We start from the raw sequence: 20,244 nt of genomic DNA on the forward strand, positions 1-20,244 counted from the left end.
AAACCATGTTTTCTTTACCTGTGACTGTTTTTGCACTTTATAAAACAAACAACAGATAAGAGTGGCACACCGTATGTAGCCTTTTGAGCCTTGTTCTTTCCAGCATCGTGCTACCAGGATTGCTCTGTGCTGTGCGTGGTCGTGGTCCTGGTGGGGATTGCTGTGTAGTGCTCTGCTGGGGAAGTGTACCACAATGTAGCTGTCTTCCTGGTGGTGGGCTTTTGGATTATTTCCAGATTTTGTTTTCTTTCATAAACAGCGTTGCTCTGAACATTCTGGGGCATATACTTAGGACTGGAAGTGCTGGTTATTAGGAGTGGTTTGGCAGATACTGCCAAATTGTTCTCGTACATGCTTGTGCCAATTTACATTCCCCCCAGCAGTTTGTTTTTTTTTTTAGAATGATATCTCTTTTTTTTTTTTTACATTTTTATTTTGATGTGGACCTTTTTTTTTTTTTTAATTTATTTATTTTGGCTGTGTTGGGTCTTCGTTTCTGTGCGTGGGCTTTCTCTAGTTGCGGTGAGCGGGGGTGCACGGGCCTCTCACCACCGCGGCCTCTCCCGCCGCGGAGCACAGGCTCCAGACGCGCAGGCACAGCAGTTGCGGCTCACGGGCCCAGTCGCTCCGCGGCATGTGGGATCTTCCCAGACCAGGGCTCGAAACCGTGTCCCCTGCATTGGCAGGCAGATTCTCAACCACTGCGCCACCAGGGAAGCCCCGATATGGAGCATTTTTAAAGTTTTTCATTGAATTTTTACAATATTGCTTCTGTTTTATGTTTTCATTTTTTGGCTGCGAGGCATGTGGCATCTTAGCTCCCCGAACAGGGATCGAAACCGGCACCCCCTGCATTGGAAGGTGAAGTGTTAACCACTGGACCGCCAGGGAAGTCCCTCCCCCCAGCAGTTTATGAGAAATCCCATTAATCCACATTCTTTCCCATTGTCAGAAATGTTTATCTTCAGTGCTTCTCATTCTCTTTTCATCCTTTCCTCTCACCCTTGTTTGGTTTGGAGAGCACAGTGCAGCTCCATCAATGTGCCCAGTCGGACTAGTAGGCAAAAACTTAAGGCTGTCATGACAAGCCTCTTTTCTGAGCTTGCATAACGAATGGCTCCAGTACAAACAGCAAATCAGTTCAGGTTCTGGTGCCAGTAGTGCAGAGTTTAATAATATACTAGACTAAATCTCCCACAGATAAAAACTATAAACCCTGGGGAAAATATTTTTTTAAACTATTTGAAGGTGTACTGGAGAGCAACCCAAAAAGCAGATTAAAAGTGGAGGGGATTCAACCCTTGAAAAAGGAAACCACATTGGGTAATCTTCTAACTTTTCCATGAGGGCTCTCATGTAAGGGGTGGAAGGGGGGTTGAGTGGGTGGAGGGGTGAGGGGGTGGCCAGAACTCAAGGCACAATCTGATTGACTTGAGGTGTCAAAAGACAGAGCTGTGGGCTGCCAGAGGAACAAAAAATAGATGGGGCAAAAGAAACTAATATAAAAAGATAAACCCAAATATATCTACAAGTACATTAATTACAAAAACTAAGTGAAAATCAACTAAATATACTAGTAAAAAAGCAAATATGGGACTTCCCTGGTGGCGCAGTTGTTAAGAATCCACCTGCCAATGCAGGGGACACGGGTTCAAGCCCTGGTCCAGGAAGATCCCACACGCCGTGGAGCAGCTAAGCCCGTGCACCACTACTGAGCTGCATTCTAGGGCCCGTGAGCCACAACTACTGAAGCCTGCGTGCCTAGAGTCGTGCTCTGCAGCAAGAGAAGCCACTGCAGTGAGAAGCCTGCGCACCACAAAGAAGAGTAGCCCCCACTCACCGCAACTAGAGAAAGCCCGTGCACAGCAACGAAGACCCAACGCAGCCAAAAATAAATAAATAAATAAACAAATAAATAAGCAAATATGTCAGACTGGATGAAAAACCAAGACCCACTTGTTGTTTTCAAGAGACCCGTTCTAATTATAAAGACACAGATAAGTTAAAAGGAAGGAAAGGGATACGTAATGTAAATAATAAGCACAAGAAAGCTGGTATCACTCTACTAGCAGCAGATGGATTAGGTTTCAAGATAAGGAGTATGACCAGACAAAAAGAGATACATTTTATAATTATGCAATAGTTCATCGGGAGAAATGCCAATTACAAATGGATATATGCCTAATAACAGAGTTCTGAAATACACAAAGCAAAAACTGACAGAAGTAAAAAGAGAAATAGACAAATCTACAGTCACACATAAAACACTTGGAAGTAAATTTTTAAAAAGGTGTATCAGTTTTCCTGGAACTTCCCTGATGGCACAGTGGTTAAGAATCCACCTGCCAATGCAGGGGGACACAGGTTCGATCCCTGGTCCGGGAAGATCCCACATGCCATGGAGCAACTAAGCCCGTGCGCAACAACTACTGAGCCTGTGCTCTAGAGCCCACAAGCCACAACTACTGAGCCCGCGTGCCACAACTACTGAAGCCCGCACGCCTAGAGCCCGTGCTTCTCAACAAGAGAAGCCACTGCAATGAGAAGCCCGTGCACCAAAACAAAGAATGGCCCCCGCTCGCCGCAACTAGAGAAAGCCCTCACGCAGCAATGAAGACCCAGTGCAGCCATAAATAAATAAATAAATAAATTTATTAAAGAAAAAAAAAGGTGTATAAGACTTCCACTTGGAAAACTATAAAACACTGGTGAGACAAACTAAAGAAAACTTAAACATATAAAGAGAGAAACCATATTCATGAATTGTTGAGATGCCTGGTTCAGTGTAATCCTAGTTAAAATCCCAACATGATTTTCAAAACAGAAACTGACAGGCTGATTCTAAAACTTATATGAAAATGCAGAAGACCTACAGTAGCCAGAACAATTTTGAAAAAACAAGAGAAAAAAAAAAATTCAGACTTCCATATTCTTATGGGAAGCAGAGGGGCAATGGTCCACCTTCTGTAACTGCTTCAAGGCTGAGTAGGGGCCTGTCAGGAAGTAAAAATCTCTGGATGCCTGATCTAGGGGCCCCAGGGGCAGGACAGCTCCTTGTTTTAAGTTGGTATGGGCTGGAATCCTCGCATAGCCATCATCTTGATGTGGAACTGTTGTAACGGTTTCCATAGCCTTTCCATGAATCTCCTTGATGATGAAGCACTTTTTGTAACAGCATCAGAGTACAAAAATATCTGTAAGTGACAAAAGACTTAAAAGGCATGGTTAAACATGCGATTACATTCAATTTAACATACGAAATAATCCTCATTAAATATTTCTCTTTGAGATACCTCAGGGGCCCTCGAAGGTATCCCAAAGTTAGCTGGAAATCAAAAGAACTTTAATTAAAATTTGATATTTTGGGAAGTTTGTCAAAAAGTTTTAAAATACTTGATCAAATAAGACCATAGGTCACTGTGAGACAATACTTATTCCTTAACCAAAGTGACAATAAAAGATTTCAAAGGCAAAAAAAAACAAAAACAAAACAGAGGATTCAAACTACCTGATTTCAAGACTTTAAGCTATAGTAATCAAGACCAAGACAGTGAGGTATTGGCAAAAGGATAGATCAGTGGAACAGAATAGTGTCTAGAAATAGATCCATACATATATTAATATGTAGTCAACTGATTTTTGACAGAGATGCCAGGAAAATCAATGGGGAAAGGAAAGTTTTCAACAAACGGCACTGAAACAAGTGGATATCCAGGTAGGAAAAAATGAACCTCTACCTCACAAACACAAAAATTAATTTGAGATGGATCATAGACTTCAAAATAAATGCTAAAGCCATAAAGCTCCTAGAAGAAAATGAAGAGAATATCTTTTTTGACATTGGGATAATCTAAGATTTCTTAGAAGAAATGCAGAAAAGCACTAACAATATGAGAAAAATGGATAAATTAGACTTCATCAGAATTTAAAACTTCTGGTGTTTGTAGACATCCTTAAGAAAATGAAAAAGCAATCCACCAGCAGGTAAAAAATATTCTCAATACATATATCTGACAGGGAACTTGTATCCAGAATATATAAAGATCTCTTACAACTCAAGAACATAAGAAACAACTCAGTTTTAAAAATGGACAAAAGACTTGAATACACACTTCAAAAAATATGTGTAAGTTGGCAGTAAACACATCAGGAAAATGAATAGTAAAGTCATAATAAGGTAATATTTCACACCCACTAATATTGCTAAACTTAATAAGATTGACAATACCAAAAGTTGACAAGTATGTGGAGCAACTGAAATTCTCATAAATTGTGATGGGAGTGTGAAGTGGTACAACCACTTTGAAAAATTACATGGCAGTTTCATATAAAGTTAAACAAGCATCTATTCTATGACCTACTAATTCCATTCCTATGGTATTTACCCAAGAGAAATGATAGCACATATCCATAAAAAGACATAAATGTGAATGTTAACTGCAGCTTTATTCATAACAGCCCCAAACTGGAAACAACCCAAGTGCCCATCAATGGGAGAATAAATAAACAGATTATGGCATATTCATACAATGACTACTTCAGAGCAATTTTTAAAAAAATGAACTCCGCATACACAATAACATGGATGAGTTGCAAAAGAACATGTTGAGCCAAAGAAGCCAGACACAAAAAAATACATCCTCTTATGATTCTATTTGTGTGAAATTCAAGAAAATACAAAACTACTCTCTCTTGTTGAAATAAAATATTGGTTGCCGGGATGGGGTGGAGGGATTGACTATAACAGCCACAGGGGAACTTTCTGGGGTGATCAAAATGTTCTGTGTCTTGATTGGAGTGATGGTCACATTGGATTTACACATTTACCAAAAGTCATCAAATTGTACCCTTAAAGCCCTTGCACTTAACTGCTTATAGATTTTACCTCAACTTTGTACAAAAGTACTTCAAAACTTCTGTGCCTTCTGAGGGTATAGATAGGATAGCGCTTTGGCCCTCAAAGTATTGTGAGCACCGTTGTTTTATGCTTTTTTGATTATAAAAAAACCATCTCGCAACTGCCTGCCTTGGAAACTCTCACTTAACTAGAAGATTTATGTGTATAATTGAGTTCATGTGAGGTGAAGAACTGATATAAAGACATCAGGAGTATAACTATTTTTCTTAAGTCCTAGAAGGTGACTTTAAAAAGGTTTAATTTTTTGGAACATATTTACAAGATTATTAGGAGAATCTTTTTTTTTTTTTTTTTTGATAAGCGTGCAGGGAAACATTCTGACCACATAAAGTAGAGGGTCTTTTTTGGGCAGAGGATGCAAGATTTTGTATTTTCTTAACACCCTTTCCAACGCTAATGTTCAAATGGTTTTGAATTTTTGATTCTATTGTAGCTGAAGTTTGCATTCAAGACCTACTTTCCTTATGCTTCTCCGTCTCTTGTCATGGTGCTACTCCAACACCCAAAAGGTATGTGAAGGTTGATTCTGCCCATATTAAAATAACTTCTGGGAATACACTGATTAAATTATAACTGTTTCCTCCCAGTTCCTTATCTGTAAAGGGAATTGGTCATTGCTAACATCCTTTAAGCTCTCAGGGTCTCACATTCTGTGGATTTTGATGTGAGAATTTGCTTGACTTCCCAGTTACCATCATTTACCAAAAGAAAGAAAAAAGAACAAAATGGCCTCCAGTTGGGTTTTGATAGTCTGTTCTGGATAACACAAGGCCTCTGCTTGTGCCAGCCAGATCTACCTGGATGCCAGGAACAGGCTAAGACTTGGCTGATTTGGAATAAAACAGTATGTTTATTCGTATTTCATTCTTTCTACTCTGTGCCCCCTGTTTCAAAAGAAAAGATAAAATGATGAATGAAGCCGAGAAGTTTAGTGGAAATTTCTCCTAACCAAGCCAAGAGAAGCCTTTTGAAAGAATTCAGTAAGTGTATTAGACCACAGCCCTCTCTGATTTCATTTACCAGCCTTCCAGAGGCCATATCCAGTTGGGGAAGTGATGATTCTGCCCTGATTCCACTGATGTTGATCTGTTAACATGCCTGTGAGCTCCTGTTTAGGAAACATTTCAGAAATAGAGAATATAGACATCCTTCCCGTCTAAAGCCTGAAATCTGAAGCAGAGGCAACACTGACACAAGACAGACTCTGTGCCTTAGAAAAAGGCATTCATCTGACCATGGAAGGAAAGAGGAGAGAAAAGAGTAAAAGAATCCATAATATTTCCTTTTTATTTCGCTTTTTTCCCTGGCTTTTTCCTGAGACTTGAGTAAGTAAATTCATTTGAGGAAAGTATGATTCGAGGTTTCAGAGCATTTTACAAAATCAAAATTCCTCTTCCTTGTTCTAAAAGATTAGGTTCTCACCCAAAGTGACCCACTTGATGCTGTCCTCTCAGATGCTAGAGGTGGAGGTGGTGACGGGCCTGGTGGGATCTCTAGTCAACAGTTTTGTGGAACTTAACCTGTGGGGACACAACGGGAAAACTTTAATAACAAGACAGAAAAGTCAGTAATTCACTTTCCAGGGCCACGTCTCACAGCCTAAGTCAGATCAACAAAGCCTAAGGTCAACCTATGTGAGCAGCTGAATGAGCTCCAGGAAAAGTATTGGGGTTGTTATTTTTTAAATTTGGAAATCTATAAACAAAAGACTACCTCTGCTAGTTTCTAGAACAGTTTTCTGCATATTACATTTGGAAAAATAATGTTACATTCACAAATTGAAGTGTTTTTTAACAGTAGAATCTTCTATTCATCAGAAATTGATTTTGTGCCCACTGTAAAGTCTTGTAGGCATAAAAGATGGGTCACTTATGAGCCCTGACTATCCAGGAGCTACAAGTAAAGGAGACATAAAATACATACCTAAACAACTAATAAAAAGAAGAAAACAAGAATGCCTTCAAAGCCTGCAAATCAAGAGTTATGGGAGTTCAGAAGAGGGAGAGAGATAATTTATGATTCTTTAACATTTGTGGGGTAGTAGTGGTTATTGTATCACTTACATTATCTTTCTCGTGTATTTAATTACAGAACCTATCACTACATGGAAATGTGGTAACCTTTTTCAGATGTTGTTTAGAACTACAGATACATACATGCTCAGAAGTGTTTAAGACCATGGGAAAATTGTGAAACCAGAAAAACTAAAGAAAAGACATTTGTCTGTATGATACCCATGTATTTTTTTCTGACCTTTTTTTTTAAAAAAACTATACACCTGAAATCTTATTCTAAATTCATCACAATCGTAGAAAAACAGTTGGGCAGCCCATTCCTAATTCCTTGTTGATTATTTTATTATAATCTCCATGTATGTTGAAATCACAGATTACTAGTGATAGAGGAGGGGGTAGGTGAGTAGAAAAGAAAAAAACCTGGGGCATCTTCCACATAACGTTTGTAAACCCTACAGTGGGCTGCCTGTGCAGTCTCTGTCCACTCCCATGTACCCGAGTTAAAGAGCCTTAGCTCTTTAGCCCTGTGTAACACTGACACGTCTTTCTTCGCAGGCCAGAGACATAGATTCTGGCTGGGATCAGCATGAGAGCAGTGGTACGGATTCCGTGGACCAGGAAAATTAAGGCCTTTCCTCCAAAAGCCCTCTTCTGGTCTTAGCTGTAGATGATTCCTAATAGGTTTGACTTTTCTTCAGCTCCTCTCTGATGGCTCTCTCCACCCACAGATATCCCACAGGGACTTTGGCACCAGGCACTGAAACATATCTCTGAAATGCTCAAAGAAGTAGTTGAAGACCAAACTCATGGGTAAGCAAACACTGATGGCTCGTAGGTCTGTTTCACACGCGTTTGCTCTGTATCCTTATCTTCCCTTTGAGCAGGCCTGACGGGAAGGCATTACAAGCATACCTCAGAGATATTGTAGGCTTCGTTCCAGACCACAGCAATAAAGTGAGTCACACGACTTTTTTGGTTTTCCAGTGCATATAGAAGTTATGTTTATACTATCCTGTAGTCTATTTAGTGTTCAATATCATTATGTCTAAAAAACACAATGCACATATCTTAATTTAAAAATACTTTATTACTAAAAATGGCTAACCATTGTCCGAGCCTTCAGTGAGTCATAATCTTTTTGCTGGTGGAGGATCTTGCCTCAATGTTGATGCTGCTGACTGATCATGGTGGTGGTTGCTGTAGGTTGGGGTGGCTGTGGAAGTTTCTTAAAATAAGACAATATGAAGTTTGTCACATCAGTTGACTCTTCCTTTCACAAATGATTTCTCTGTAGCATGCAGTGCTGTTTGATAGCATTTTACCCACAGCAGAACTACTTTCAAAACTGGAGTCATTCCTTTCAAACCCTGTCACTGCTTTATCAACTAAGTTTATGTAATACTCTAAATCCTGTGTTGTCATTTCAACAGTCTCACAGCAGCTTCATCAGGAGTAGGTTTCGTCTCAAGAAACTACTTTCTTTGTTCATCCATAAGAAGCAACTCCTCGTCCATTAAAATTTTATCATGAGATTGCAGCAATTCAGTCACATCTTCAGGCTCCACTTCTAACTCTAGTTCTCTTGCTGTTTCTGCCACATCTGCAGTTACTTCCTCCACTGAAGTCTTGAACCCCTCAAAGTCGTCCATGAGGATTGGAATCAACTTCTTCCAAACTCCTGTTAATGTTGATATTTTGACCTCTTCCCATGAGTCACAAATGTGCTTAATGGCATCTAGAATGGTGAATCGTTTCCAGAAGATTTTCAGTTTACTTTGCCCAGATCCCTCAGAGGAATGTATTTCTTAAATAGTAAGAGTTGAAAGTCGAAATGACTCTTTGATTCATGGGCTGCAGAATGGCTGTTGTGTTAGCAGGCATGAAAACAACATTAATCTCACTGTACATCTCCATCAGAGCTCTTGGGTGACCAGGTGCTTTGTCAATGAGCAGTAATATTTTGAAAGGAATTTTTTTTTCTGAGCAGAATATCTCAGCGGTGGGCGTAAAATATTCAGTAAAACATATTATAAACAGATGTGCTGTCATCCAGCCTTTGTTGTTCTATTAATAGAGCACAGGCACAGTAGATTTTTAAAAGGGCCCTAAGATTTTCAGAACGGTAAATAAGAATTGACTTCAACCTAAAGTCACCAACTACATTTGTCCCTAACAAGAGAGTTGGTCTGTCCTTTGAAGCTTTGAAGCCAGGCATTGACTTCTCCTCTCTAGCTATGAAAGTCCTAGATGGCATCTTCTTCCAATATAAAGCTATTTCGTCTACATTGAAAATCTTTTGTTTAATGTATCCACCTTCATTAATTATCTTGCTAGATCTTCCAGATAACTTGCTGCAGCTTCTACACCAGCACTTGCTGCTTCACCTTTCACTTTTACGTATGGAGACAGTTTCTTTCCTTATACCTCATGAGCCAGCCTGTGCTAGCTTCAGACTTTTCTTCTGTAGCTTCCTTACCTCTCTCAGCCCTCATAGAATTGAAGAGAGTTAGGGCCTTGCTCTGGACTAGGCTTTGGCATAAGAGAATGTTGTGGCTTGTTTGATCTTCTATCCAGACCACTACAACTTTCTTCATATCAGCAATGACTGTTTTGCTTTCTTATCATTCATGTGTTCACTGTAGTAGCACTTTTAATTCCCTTCAAGAACATTTCCTTTGCATTCACACCTTGGCTAACTGTTTGGTGCAAGAAGCTTAGCTTTCAGCGCATCTCAGCTTTAGACGTGCCTTCCTCACTAAGCTTTATAATTTCTAGCTTCTGATTTAAAGCAAGAGACATGCCACTCTTCCTTTCACTTGAACAGTTAGAGGCCATTGTAGGGTTATTAACTGGCCTAATTTCAATATTGTTGTGTCTCCTATGGAGGCCCAAGGAGAAGGAGAGAAAGCGGACAATTGGTAGAGCAGTCAGAACACACACATTTATCGATTAAGTTCATCATCGTATATTGGCAGAGTTCATGGCACCCCAGAACAATTACAATAGTAACAAGGAACATCACTGATCACAGATCACCATGACAAATATAATGGAAAAGTTTGAAATATTGTGAGAATCACCAAAATGTACACAGAGACAGGAAGCGAGCAAATGCTGTTGGAAAAATGAAGCCAATAGACTTGCTGGACGCAGGGTTGCCACGACCTTCAGTCTGTGAAAAAACACAATTATCTGTGAAGTGCAGTAGAATGAGGTATGGCTGTATTGGTCTGTTTCCATCCCCAAACAGGTAAGCACACTGCTGAGTAAGAAGTGGAGGAAGCACTTCGAGCAGCTCAGAATAAATAGGCTGCATGTGTAAATACCGGACACAGAAACTGTTCTGAGTAATGGCTAGTGTTAGGCTTTGAAATGTACAAGCATAACAATAAAAAGAATAGACCTTAGGAAAAAAGCAGTGCTCACATGCTGCAAACCCTGGCCTGCAGAACGAGAAGGGCACCTCTCTGGGCCCTTCGGTCTTCTCTACCTCTCTAGGGAAGGAAATTCTAAACTTCTCCTGCACAGTAGGATGAAATGTTTCTTTTCCTCCTCTTTGTAATAAATATTTGTCTAAAATTAGAAAATCCATTCTAACATAAAGTAATTTCTAACATTATGATATTAGGTACCCTCTTATATGTGTTATTTCCCTAGAAGCATTCACATTTAGGCTTTGCTAAGTTCTTTGTAACATAGTACCCTTCGGCTTCCTCTTAACTTCCTTGCTTTTAGAGTATACATATTTTATTCATTGTCTATACTAGCCTACTAATACTGTCTTTATTTGTTGCCACTTTTCCTTCTTGAAATTCTCTATGATCTCATTACTGAGCCATCACATATTATGGCTGGTGCTCTTCTGTTTATCATCACTGATGCAGGTTTGGGTGCCAGCTACTCACTTACACAGCCTCTCTCCCCGACCCTGCCCCCGATCTCTTACCAGTAGAGGAGACAGACAGAACTGTCAGCCAAGTGGGGATCAGAGGATTGGCCATATTAACGACCTGCCATACCCTGGCAGCCCCATACACACCCCTTCTGGTTGTCTCTGTTGAAGAGCAGGGCCTAGACCCCAAACCTCTTGGGGATCCTGCCTAACCCAGATCTGCCTCAACTAGGCTTCAGGGCCACCTGCGGGGAGGGGTCTGTGAGCAGCTTTAGGCACCTTCTCAGCCAGCCCCATGGGACTGCATCGCACAGTCAGCTGCTAGAGGAAGAGAGGCAGAATGACCAGGCCTTGAGCCGTGATCCAGGAGGGATGCCCATGTGGGAGCAGCGAGCATGGGGGAGCCCTTGCTCAGCTCACTCGTCCGTGAGGCCTGCAGGAAGGAGACCCCGTGGAGCTGGCTCCTTGCTTCTGAGACAACCCAGCCCACCGCTCATGTGGCCCCTGGAGCGTCAGCTCTCCCTCCTGTGGGGACAAGGGAGTAAGACTCATGCTCCTCCTCCTCCCTTTTCTGTCACTGTTTTGCAAGCTAGATTTCAGAACATTTAATCACTTGTTTTCCGGGAGGACTTGAACAGGAGGAAAGCAGTGACTAGGAGAGGTGGGGACAGTGCTGGCTTGGGGATTCCAGGGGCCAAGCAGAGGACCACGCACCCAGATCCAGCAAAGACGGAGCACTGCGGAGGGGGCTCAGAGCTTTCCTGTTCTAGGAGCTTCCCCAGTTCAGAAGGAAAGTTCTGCTCTACGTTAATCTCAGGCCAGTCCTGCTCCATTTCTCCCAGGGGAGATGTTAAACTGCTAGGACTGTCACTATGCAAAATTAGTGGGTCCTTACCTTAAGAAGAGTCTACCCTTTATTGCAACTCCCGGTTCCCTGTGTGACAAAAGGATAGCTTCACAAAAGCTTTAACTTTTCAGCATTGATGTATACTTGATGACAGGAAAGAGTACAGTATACAGCTCATTAAAAATTCATAATTGCCAAAATACTGACCAGAATCTTTTGTCTTGTGAGAAAATGAATAGCACGTGTTTCGGCCTGCGTCCCTTCTCTGGTCTCCATCTGGACCCCAGGGAGCCCCCTTGTTTCTTGCTCGGGGCTACCTGGGTGGCCGCCTGGTGGCTGAGGGGCCGCACCCTGCGCAGCAGCCCAGCTGTGGAGGCCACGCAGAAGGCAGAGCGGTGGGCCTGCAGGTTCTCATCTTGCATCGTTCTCGATGATACGGGCCAAAACCTTCCTTTCTCGAAGGCCTGTGCTCACTCAAGGTCCCTGGATGACCTTGATTTAAAGATTTAAATGTCTGAGGTCCTCAGGGCACATGAGGCTTTGAGAGGCATGCCATTGAAAGTCCTGTGACAGGTTCAGGGCGGCGTTGTGAGCTCTTTTTCTGAGGCTAACTCGTATTCCTTGCAAGTTGTACTTCAGTGGATAAGAACAATTGAAGCCAACCATTCACAAACATTAAGTTGCTTTAAGAACCTAAAGGAAAAAGAAATCAAGTTGCCCGGCTGCCATGTGTTTTGGTTCTGTTCCAGGTCCTACGGAGGCCCCTTTGAGAGCTGGTTTTTGTTCGTTCACTTTGGAGGATGGGCTGATATGGCGGCTGAGCAGTTACTGACGTCGGACGCTGAGGCTGAAGCTCCAGAGGCCCTGCTGTGGCTCCTGGCTTTCAGCTGCGGTCCAGGCGCTGGGCGTCAGCAGAGAGCACAGACCATGGTGGGTGGCCAGGCCTATGGTGTGCGGCCTCAGGATCAGTCTCTCAGGGGCTGGAAGGGGCCCTGCAGTGGGTTTGGCTCTCACTGACCCCCAGGCACCTCAGCAGGTACATGCAGACATCCGCGCGGACGAGCGAGTGGGAGCCGGGCCTGTGGTCGAGGTGTTTTCCTGCCCTCAGGAGTGGACTGGAGGCCAGGCGCCGCCTGCTGTCCTGGGAGGCGCCGAGGCGATGAGGTGCAGCCCTTCCATCCCTGGGTCATTCTACGCCTTCTTGGTCACTGCCACGCTGCCGTGCTCCACAGGCGCGCCTGGCCCTGGGGCCGCTCGCTCCAGGGGATGCCGTGCAGGGTGTGACCGCCCTGCCGAGGAGCGCCGTCCTCCTTCTGATCAGTGGCCTGGCCCTGTCCGCTTCCGCCTTGACTCAACTCCCTTCTTGGATCAGTCAGTAGGTCCTCACAGTCCCGGCTTTGTGTAGAACTCTTAAAACAGTAATCACATGATATTAACCACTTCGCTTCTGAAAAAGGACTTGGCCATTTCCTAAATAACAGAGCAGCAAAGTACAGGAGTGGCTAACTGTCTGTGGCAGAGACAGTTGTTATTTTGTGTGGAATGTAATAATTACAGGAGCAATGTTTTGATTAAAGGCATTTGCGCCTGCCTTGCAAACATCTATTTGCTGGTTTTTAAAAGTTCAACTGCCAGCACTTTTTGCTGATTTTAATAATTAAACGGAGCAGGTTTCTTTATGTAGAGAGCAGTGCTCCTATTTGCTTGATGTTTTCTGTTTGAAAAAACCAGAGACTAGTTCAGATATGGCCGTATATTTTACTTGTTTAAAAGCATGTTATATGGCAGGAGAAAGAAAAGAGTTGGGATTTTAAAAAGTTGAAATTTGGTGATGATTTTGGATCAAAAATAGAACATTTTTCTTTTAGAAATTAACATGTATTTCAGAATTGCTATCTGATTAAAAAGAAAGCCTATTTTTTTCCCTTTTAAAATATCACATTAAACTAATTAAAGAGAATCCTAATTTTTCATTATCTTAATTTTAATAATAATTAAAAAGTATGAAGCACTAATGATTTCTGAAGCCTTTTTATATACACTTTATATTTGATTCTGTATAAGCTAAATTGGTAGGTTATATGTTAAATTCCAAATCGATCGTAGAAGCTGACAGATTACTTTTGAAGTGTAGAGAAATAAATTGTCCAGTAAGGTTTATTTTCTAGAGAGTTCTGCATTGGCCTATCTTTCTACTAGTTAAGTTGGTCTTCTTTTTTTTTTTTTTTTAAATAAAACTTACGCCTAGTTCTTACTCAGGGGGTGCTTTGGCAGCCTGGATAAAAACAGATGAGCTCACTCAGAGTAGTTTAGTGCCCGTATGTCTGTTTCCTTCCTCTTCCTTCTCGGTGCTCAGCCTGAGGCACCGGTTTGTGCAGCATCCGGGGAGCAAATGGGGCCCAGTTTTCCTAGTTTAACTAGTAGTGCATACTTCTCGCTCTCCTGACCTTTGATGGTCTGTTGGATGACTTGACAAACTGTGAACTGTCTTTGAAAGCATGATTCTTATAAGATTCGACTGAGCTTGACAATATCTGTGCCTCCGCCTTGAAAGGCATAATTACATCACGGTACTAGACCGTGCGCAGCAGCGTTCTGTGACTGGGACCGTCACCCCTGCTGGGCATCCTTGAGGTTCGGGATTGGGAGGGGGTGCCTGGGACGCGTACGGCCTGCTCAGAGACCCACTCCACTCTGCAGACCATGTTCTCTGCCAGCCGGTGTTCATCTTCTTTTGCTAACTTTGAATTAAATCATGATAAAAAACAAAAACTGTCTATGTTTGTATACTCTTAAGAAAGAATCAGGTGAGGGTTCCTACTCTTTAACCCCGTCATTCTACTTCTAGGAGTTATCCTAAGGAAGTAGTTAGAGAGCCATATAAAGATTTATGTACAAGATCATTGCAGCATTGTTTGTAACTGCAATAACTGAAAATGGCCTACATTTTCAATAGTAAGGATATCGGCTAAATAAACTGTGGTGTATTACAACCACAGAATAGCATTCTACCATGAAAAATCATGTTATCAAAGAACATGTGCTATAGATAATGATAACTTGCTTATAGTGAACTGTGAAAACTCTAGAATACCTTGTGTATAGTGAGTGCTGTGTTCACGATGCATAGAAAAAAGATGATAAGGATGTAAACCTCACTTTCAACGAGTCTCTTTGGATAGTGGAGTTATAGTCATTCTGATTTTTTTTCTTTTTACTTTTTTGTTCAAATGGTTTACAGTGAGCATATATAAATTTTCATAATGCAGGACAAAAATTAATACTTAGAAAAGAAAGTTTATATTTTTCTCCTGAAAAGATTTTTAGAAAGCATTAAAGTTTTGGGCATGTGAGGAAGGTATTTGAAGGGAAAGACGGCCTGGAGTGAAAGAGAAAGGAAGAAGACAAGCCTCAGGGAATAATGGATGAGAGGAGAAAATCAAACGCCAGTCAGGAAGAAAATGGATACAGAGGCATTGCTTCCTAAGCCCTGACGGTTGGAGTCGCTCACACAGCACTGCTAGTGTACTGGAGCTTATGACAGACTTCATTGAATGAAGCCTTAACTTCCAGGGAAAAAAACGACTCACACAAAATCCATAAAATTGGTCATGGGAATTTTCAGAGTAGGCCTAAGTATTCTTTTGAAAATGAGGGAACATAGCTGTTCATGAGTTCCATGTGGCACTTTGGATCTACAGCTTTCAGTTTTTACTGTTTTCCAAGTCACAACCTGATGTACCATTCTTATAGCAAACAGAAATCTCAGCATGAAATAAATATTTTTTATGCAAAAACAACCCACAGACCTATAACAGCCACTATTATTATGTGGATTCCACAGACTTGTGACCTCTGCTTGAGCTTTAAACATGTATGAACAGTGTCCCAGTGTCTAAACCAAACCAGTGTGGTGTGTATGTGTGTGTGTGTGTGTGTGTGTGTGTGTGCAACACACGCGCTTCCTCCCCGCCGAAGGTGGCAGAAAGGCAAACCTCATTCTTATCAGCACGTTGGCTCCGCGGAGGTCCGAGCACTGGGCTTTAATTGACCTGTGGCTGTGATAGTGAGCAAGTCTTCAAGGAGCCTTTTGTTCTTTTTCCCACAATATAAAAATCTGACTACATTCTGCTGAGGACTTTTCTCCATTTCCTTTCATACAAAAAAAGGTCGATTCCTGGCACGATGCCCTGGCTGCTTAGTGAGCAGGACGAAAGAAAGTCAAGAAGTTTCCATTACGCCCATTTGGGTTTGTGTGGAGCAGTGTGTAAACTCTGACATGGTCCGCCCCATCTGCCCTCCCTCGGGCGCCAGTCCTCTCCTGTTTCTGGGGGTTGCTTCAAAGAACTGAGTCATCCTACAACCTGCGTGTCCCGACTCTTCCCTAATCTCTTCCCTTTGAAATTATACTTCCCAGGTGGAGGTGAAGGCAGTGCTCAGCTGCCTCATGAAGCTGCTCAGGAGTCCAACCCTCTCGGCCAGGGATCTGCAGGCAGCAGCTGGAGAGGGCGGAGAGGGAGCTCCCAGACCGCCTGCCTGTCAGCAGCTGATCAGGCGCCTCCTCCTGAACTTCCTGCTCTGGGCTCCCGGAGGCCACGCGATTGCCCGGGAAGTCATCACGCTCGTAAGTCTCCCCTTTTCTGGCATCCTGGTCCTCATTCTCATCCCAGGGAAAAGGTGGGTTATCACCCAAGGACCCAGCTTTTGAAGAGTGTGGGTACCAAGATGCTGTCCAAACGCGGCTGGACAGGCCGGGAGGGGACAGCTGGGCCAGACCCAGAGCCCGCCCTATGCGACACCTGCGTGGCACAGGAGAGGGAAGGGAGGCTCAGACAAGAGAGGGGACTTCTCCCAGGTCACACAGCGCACTGCCAGGGCCCACGGTGAAGGCTCATCTCCTGTCTCCCCAGGCTGTCGTCTTTCGGTTACAGTTCATGACTCTCCTCCTCATGAAGAGAAACAAGACTTCAGTGAGAATGTGGTCACTGCAGTGGCTCAAAGAATTTCATTTGTTAATTTAAAAAAAAGTTTGCTAATTACAAAGAGCTCCTTGTGGAAGCCCAGCTGACATGAGGGGTTCTTTACGGTCCAAGTCAAACGTGAGCACCGCTTATGGCATGGGACTTAGCAATGATTTCTTGAATAATGACACTAAAAGCACAGGCAACATAAGAAAACATACATTGGATTTCATCAAAATAAAAACCTTTGCAAATCAAAGGACACTATCTAGAAGGTGAAAAGACAGATCTTGAAATGGGAGAAAAATTTCGAATTTATACTTGGAAGTATTTGGAAATCACGTATCTGATAGGGGTTTAATGTTTAGTGTTTAGATTATAAAAGGAATTCGTACAGCTCAACAACAGTAAAACAACCCAGTTCAAAAACTGGCAATGAATTTAGACATCTCTCCAAAGAAGATGTACAAATGGCCAATAACCATATGAATAAAATGTTCAACATCATTAGCTCTTAGGGAAATGCAATCAAAACCACAATAAGGTACCGCTCCATACCCACGAGGACATATACTATAAACCAAGCCAAACAAAATGGAAAACAAGTCTTGGTAAGGACATGGAGAAATTGAACACTTGCACCTTTCCAGTTGGCAATGTTAAAATGGTGCAGCCACTGTGGAAAACAGTTTGGTGGCTTCTCAGAAATTTAAAGATAGGATCAGCATATGATCCAGCAATTCTACTTCTGCGTATGTACCCAGAGGAATTGAAAGCAAGGACTCAAACAGATACTTGTTCATGCCTGTTCATAGCAGTGTTGTTCATAATAGCCAAAAGATAGAAACAACCCAGATAGATACTCATCAACAGATGAATGGATAAACCAAATATGGCCTATACATACAATGGAATATTATTCAGCCTTAAAAATGAATGGGGACTTCCCTGGTGGTCCAGTGGTTGAGAATCCGTCTTGCAATTCGGGGGACACCGGTTCGATCCCTGGTCGGGGATCTAAGATCCCACATGCCGCGGGGCAACTAAGCCTGCGTGCCACAACTAGAGATAAGCCCGCACACCGCAACGAAGATCCCGCGTGCCGCAATTAAGACCTGATGCAGCCAAAAAATAAAGAAATAAATATTTTTAAAATCCCAAAAAACGAATGAATGACACATACTACAACATGGATGAACTTTGAGGGCATTATGCTAAATGAAATAAGCCAGACACAAAAGGACAAATATTGTATGATTCCATTTATATGAGGTACCTAGAATAAGTAAATTCATAGAGACAGAAAGTAGAATAGAGGTTATTAGGGGCTGGGGAGTGGTGCAGAGTTCCTGTTTGGGATAATGAAAAAGTTTTGGAAATGGATAGTAGTGGTGGTTGTACAGCATTGTGAATGTACTTGATGCCACTGAATTGTACATATAAAAATGGTTAAAATAGCAAATTTTATGTTATGAGCTCATCTCAAAAAAAAAAAAAACACAACGTGCTGGTTCTTGGAGTTAGGTTTTTTTCTGTTTTTGTTTTTACTTTTTATTGTCATATAAGGTATATACAGAAAGGTATAGCTTGATGAATTTTTGCAAACCAAAAATACCCATGCAGCCAGCAACCAAATCAAGAAAGGAATGTTCGCAGTACCCAGAGGCCCCCTCCCGCCCCCCTCCAGGGCAGGCTCTGTTTGAATGTGAACACGAAGAAAGTCCCAGTGACCAGTGGGACTGCCAAGAACCTCAGTAACCAGTGCCCACAAGGTTCTCCTTGGTTCTAGGAGAACAACGTGTGTGGGGTGGGCAGACCACGCAGCCAGCCTGTCAGTCCGCCCTCTCGGGCTCAGACAGACAGAAGACCTCCCAGAGCCTGGGTGTGGCCGAGAGCAGAGGAGGACTTGCTTGTCACCTGCTGGGTACCATCTCCTCAGGGCCCGCCCTAGCACAGTGATCTATCACGTGCTTTTATAAAATGCACATCTCACTTACCTCCAAATCCGTTTGGGGTGGGGACCTCCATAGGTGAGAGTTAAATAATGTCCTCATATCTGTAGAACTTGGTATCAACCAACTTTTTCTCTGGCCAAGTGTAAATTATAATAGTCACTTTTCAGCCACTGCCTCAGCCAGGTGATCAAGGTCAGCATCAGCAGGGAAAGGTCATGTTGATATGAAGTGATGAACATGGCACTTTACTTCTGTGGCCTTCCTAACCCAAACCGATAACACCAGTCTAATTATGAAAAAACAGTTGACAGAAACCCCAGTTGAAGGACATTTGACAAAAATACCTGACCAGTCCTCCTTAAGACTGTCAAGGTCATCAAAAACAGGATAATCTGAGAAACTGTCACAGCCAAGAAGAGCCTAAGGAGGGATGATGACTAAATGTAATGTGGTGTCTTGGGTGGAATCCTGGAACAGAAGAAGGACATTAGGGAAAAACTGAGGAAATCAGAATAAAAAGTCTCACCTAAAGATGAGGTTGATAAAACATATTCATATCGGTTCATTAATTCTGACAAATGTACTATACTAATGTAAGATGTTAACAGGAAAACTGAGTGTAGGGGATATGGGATTTCTCTGTTTTCTTTTGGGTCAAACTATAAATCTAAAACTGTTCTAAAATTGCAAGTTATTTTTAAAGTCAAAGGCAGACACTTCTGAATCGTGCAGGTGCTGGTGGCATTTTTGTTGCCTGACCTCTGACTTCCTGCCCAGGCCCTGGACGCCTGTGGGAGGGGCCTCAGCCCGTGGAGCCAGCTCAGGCCCGGCTGCCCCGCCTCCCTGAGCCTGCACCCTCCTGCTCGTCTGCTGTCCTGTCACCCTGGGAGTGGAGAGCAGGCCAAGGAGACCACGGCCGGCCCAGCACGTAGGGTGTGAGAGAACGTAACCCAGAGAAAGCTCCTCGGAGACACGCAGGTCTCTGCTTCTGTATTCCAATCACGTTTCCCTCCATCCTGGGGAGACGGTCCAGGTTCACAGTGGACCGCCCTCAGGTCTCACCCACAGACTGGCTGCTGGGGCTCGAAGCTGGGTCGTGTCACCAGGCTCGGGGTGGCCGCCGATGCTGGAGCCCCGTCGCCACAGAACAGCTCACGTCGGCGCTGCCGGTCGGCACCTGAGCCTGGGGCAACGCGGAAGACCCCGGCGCCTTCGTTCACGTTCAGAAGTCAGCTCAGCTGCCAAAAAGATTAACTAAAGGAGGAAGCTCGGTGTTTTCTCCTCCTGCACCGGCTCCTTAGGAGGTGGGCGCTGGCCTCCCGGGCACCTCGGAGCCCGTCACAGCTGAGAGCGCCTCCTGGGCGCTGTCCTTGCAGATGTTCAGAAACTGTTTTAACTAACAACATACCGGCCTTCGTAACTCGAAGGCTTCCTGCAGCGGCCACACAGTTGGTTGAACGCTGCCCGGCAGAGCAGCTACAGACAGGACGGGTGGACGGCAGCCCCTCGTGGGCTCCTCGGTGCCTCCCGCTGCGAGCAGCCTGGGAAGAGCCCTGGCCAGGTCTGCTTGGCCAGGAGCAGGTGGACGGCCTTTCTCTTTCAGGGGCTTTGGCATCACCACCCTCAGGACCCTAGCCCTGGCCTGGCTTTGATGTG

The 20,244-nt window shown here is 43.3% G+C and overlaps 1 protein-coding gene across 6 annotated transcripts in view; it reads left to right on the forward strand.

The window, feature by feature from the left end:
- FANCC (FA complementation group C) overlaps positions 1 to 20,244 on the forward strand; it is a 274,629-nt gene that overhangs the window by 250,048 nt on the left and 4,337 nt on the right. For 4 of the 6 annotated variants that reach the window (XM_059924463.1, XM_059924464.1, XM_059924466.1 and 1 more), the window contains 4 exons: positions 5,352 to 5,427; positions 7,662 to 7,743; positions 12,422 to 12,602; positions 12,706 to 13,333. In XM_059924463.1, coding sequence (XP_059780446.1) covers positions 5,352 to 5,427; positions 7,662 to 7,743; positions 12,422 to 12,602; positions 12,706 to 13,077 — 711 coding nt within the window. In that variant the 3' untranslated portion in view covers positions 13,078 to 13,333. Of the gene's footprint in view, positions 1 to 5,351; positions 5,428 to 7,661; positions 7,744 to 12,421; positions 12,603 to 12,705; positions 13,334 to 16,089; positions 16,297 to 20,244 lie in introns of those variants that run through there. The other 2 variants (XR_009503626.1, XM_059924467.1) reach the window with 1 other exon arrangement.

Source organism: Balaenoptera ricei, chromosome 6 (assembly GCF_028023285.1).
Source record: "Balaenoptera ricei isolate mBalRic1 chromosome 6, mBalRic1.hap2, whole genome shotgun sequence".
Lineage (NCBI taxonomy): Eukaryota > Metazoa > Chordata > Mammalia > Artiodactyla > Balaenopteridae > Balaenoptera > Balaenoptera ricei.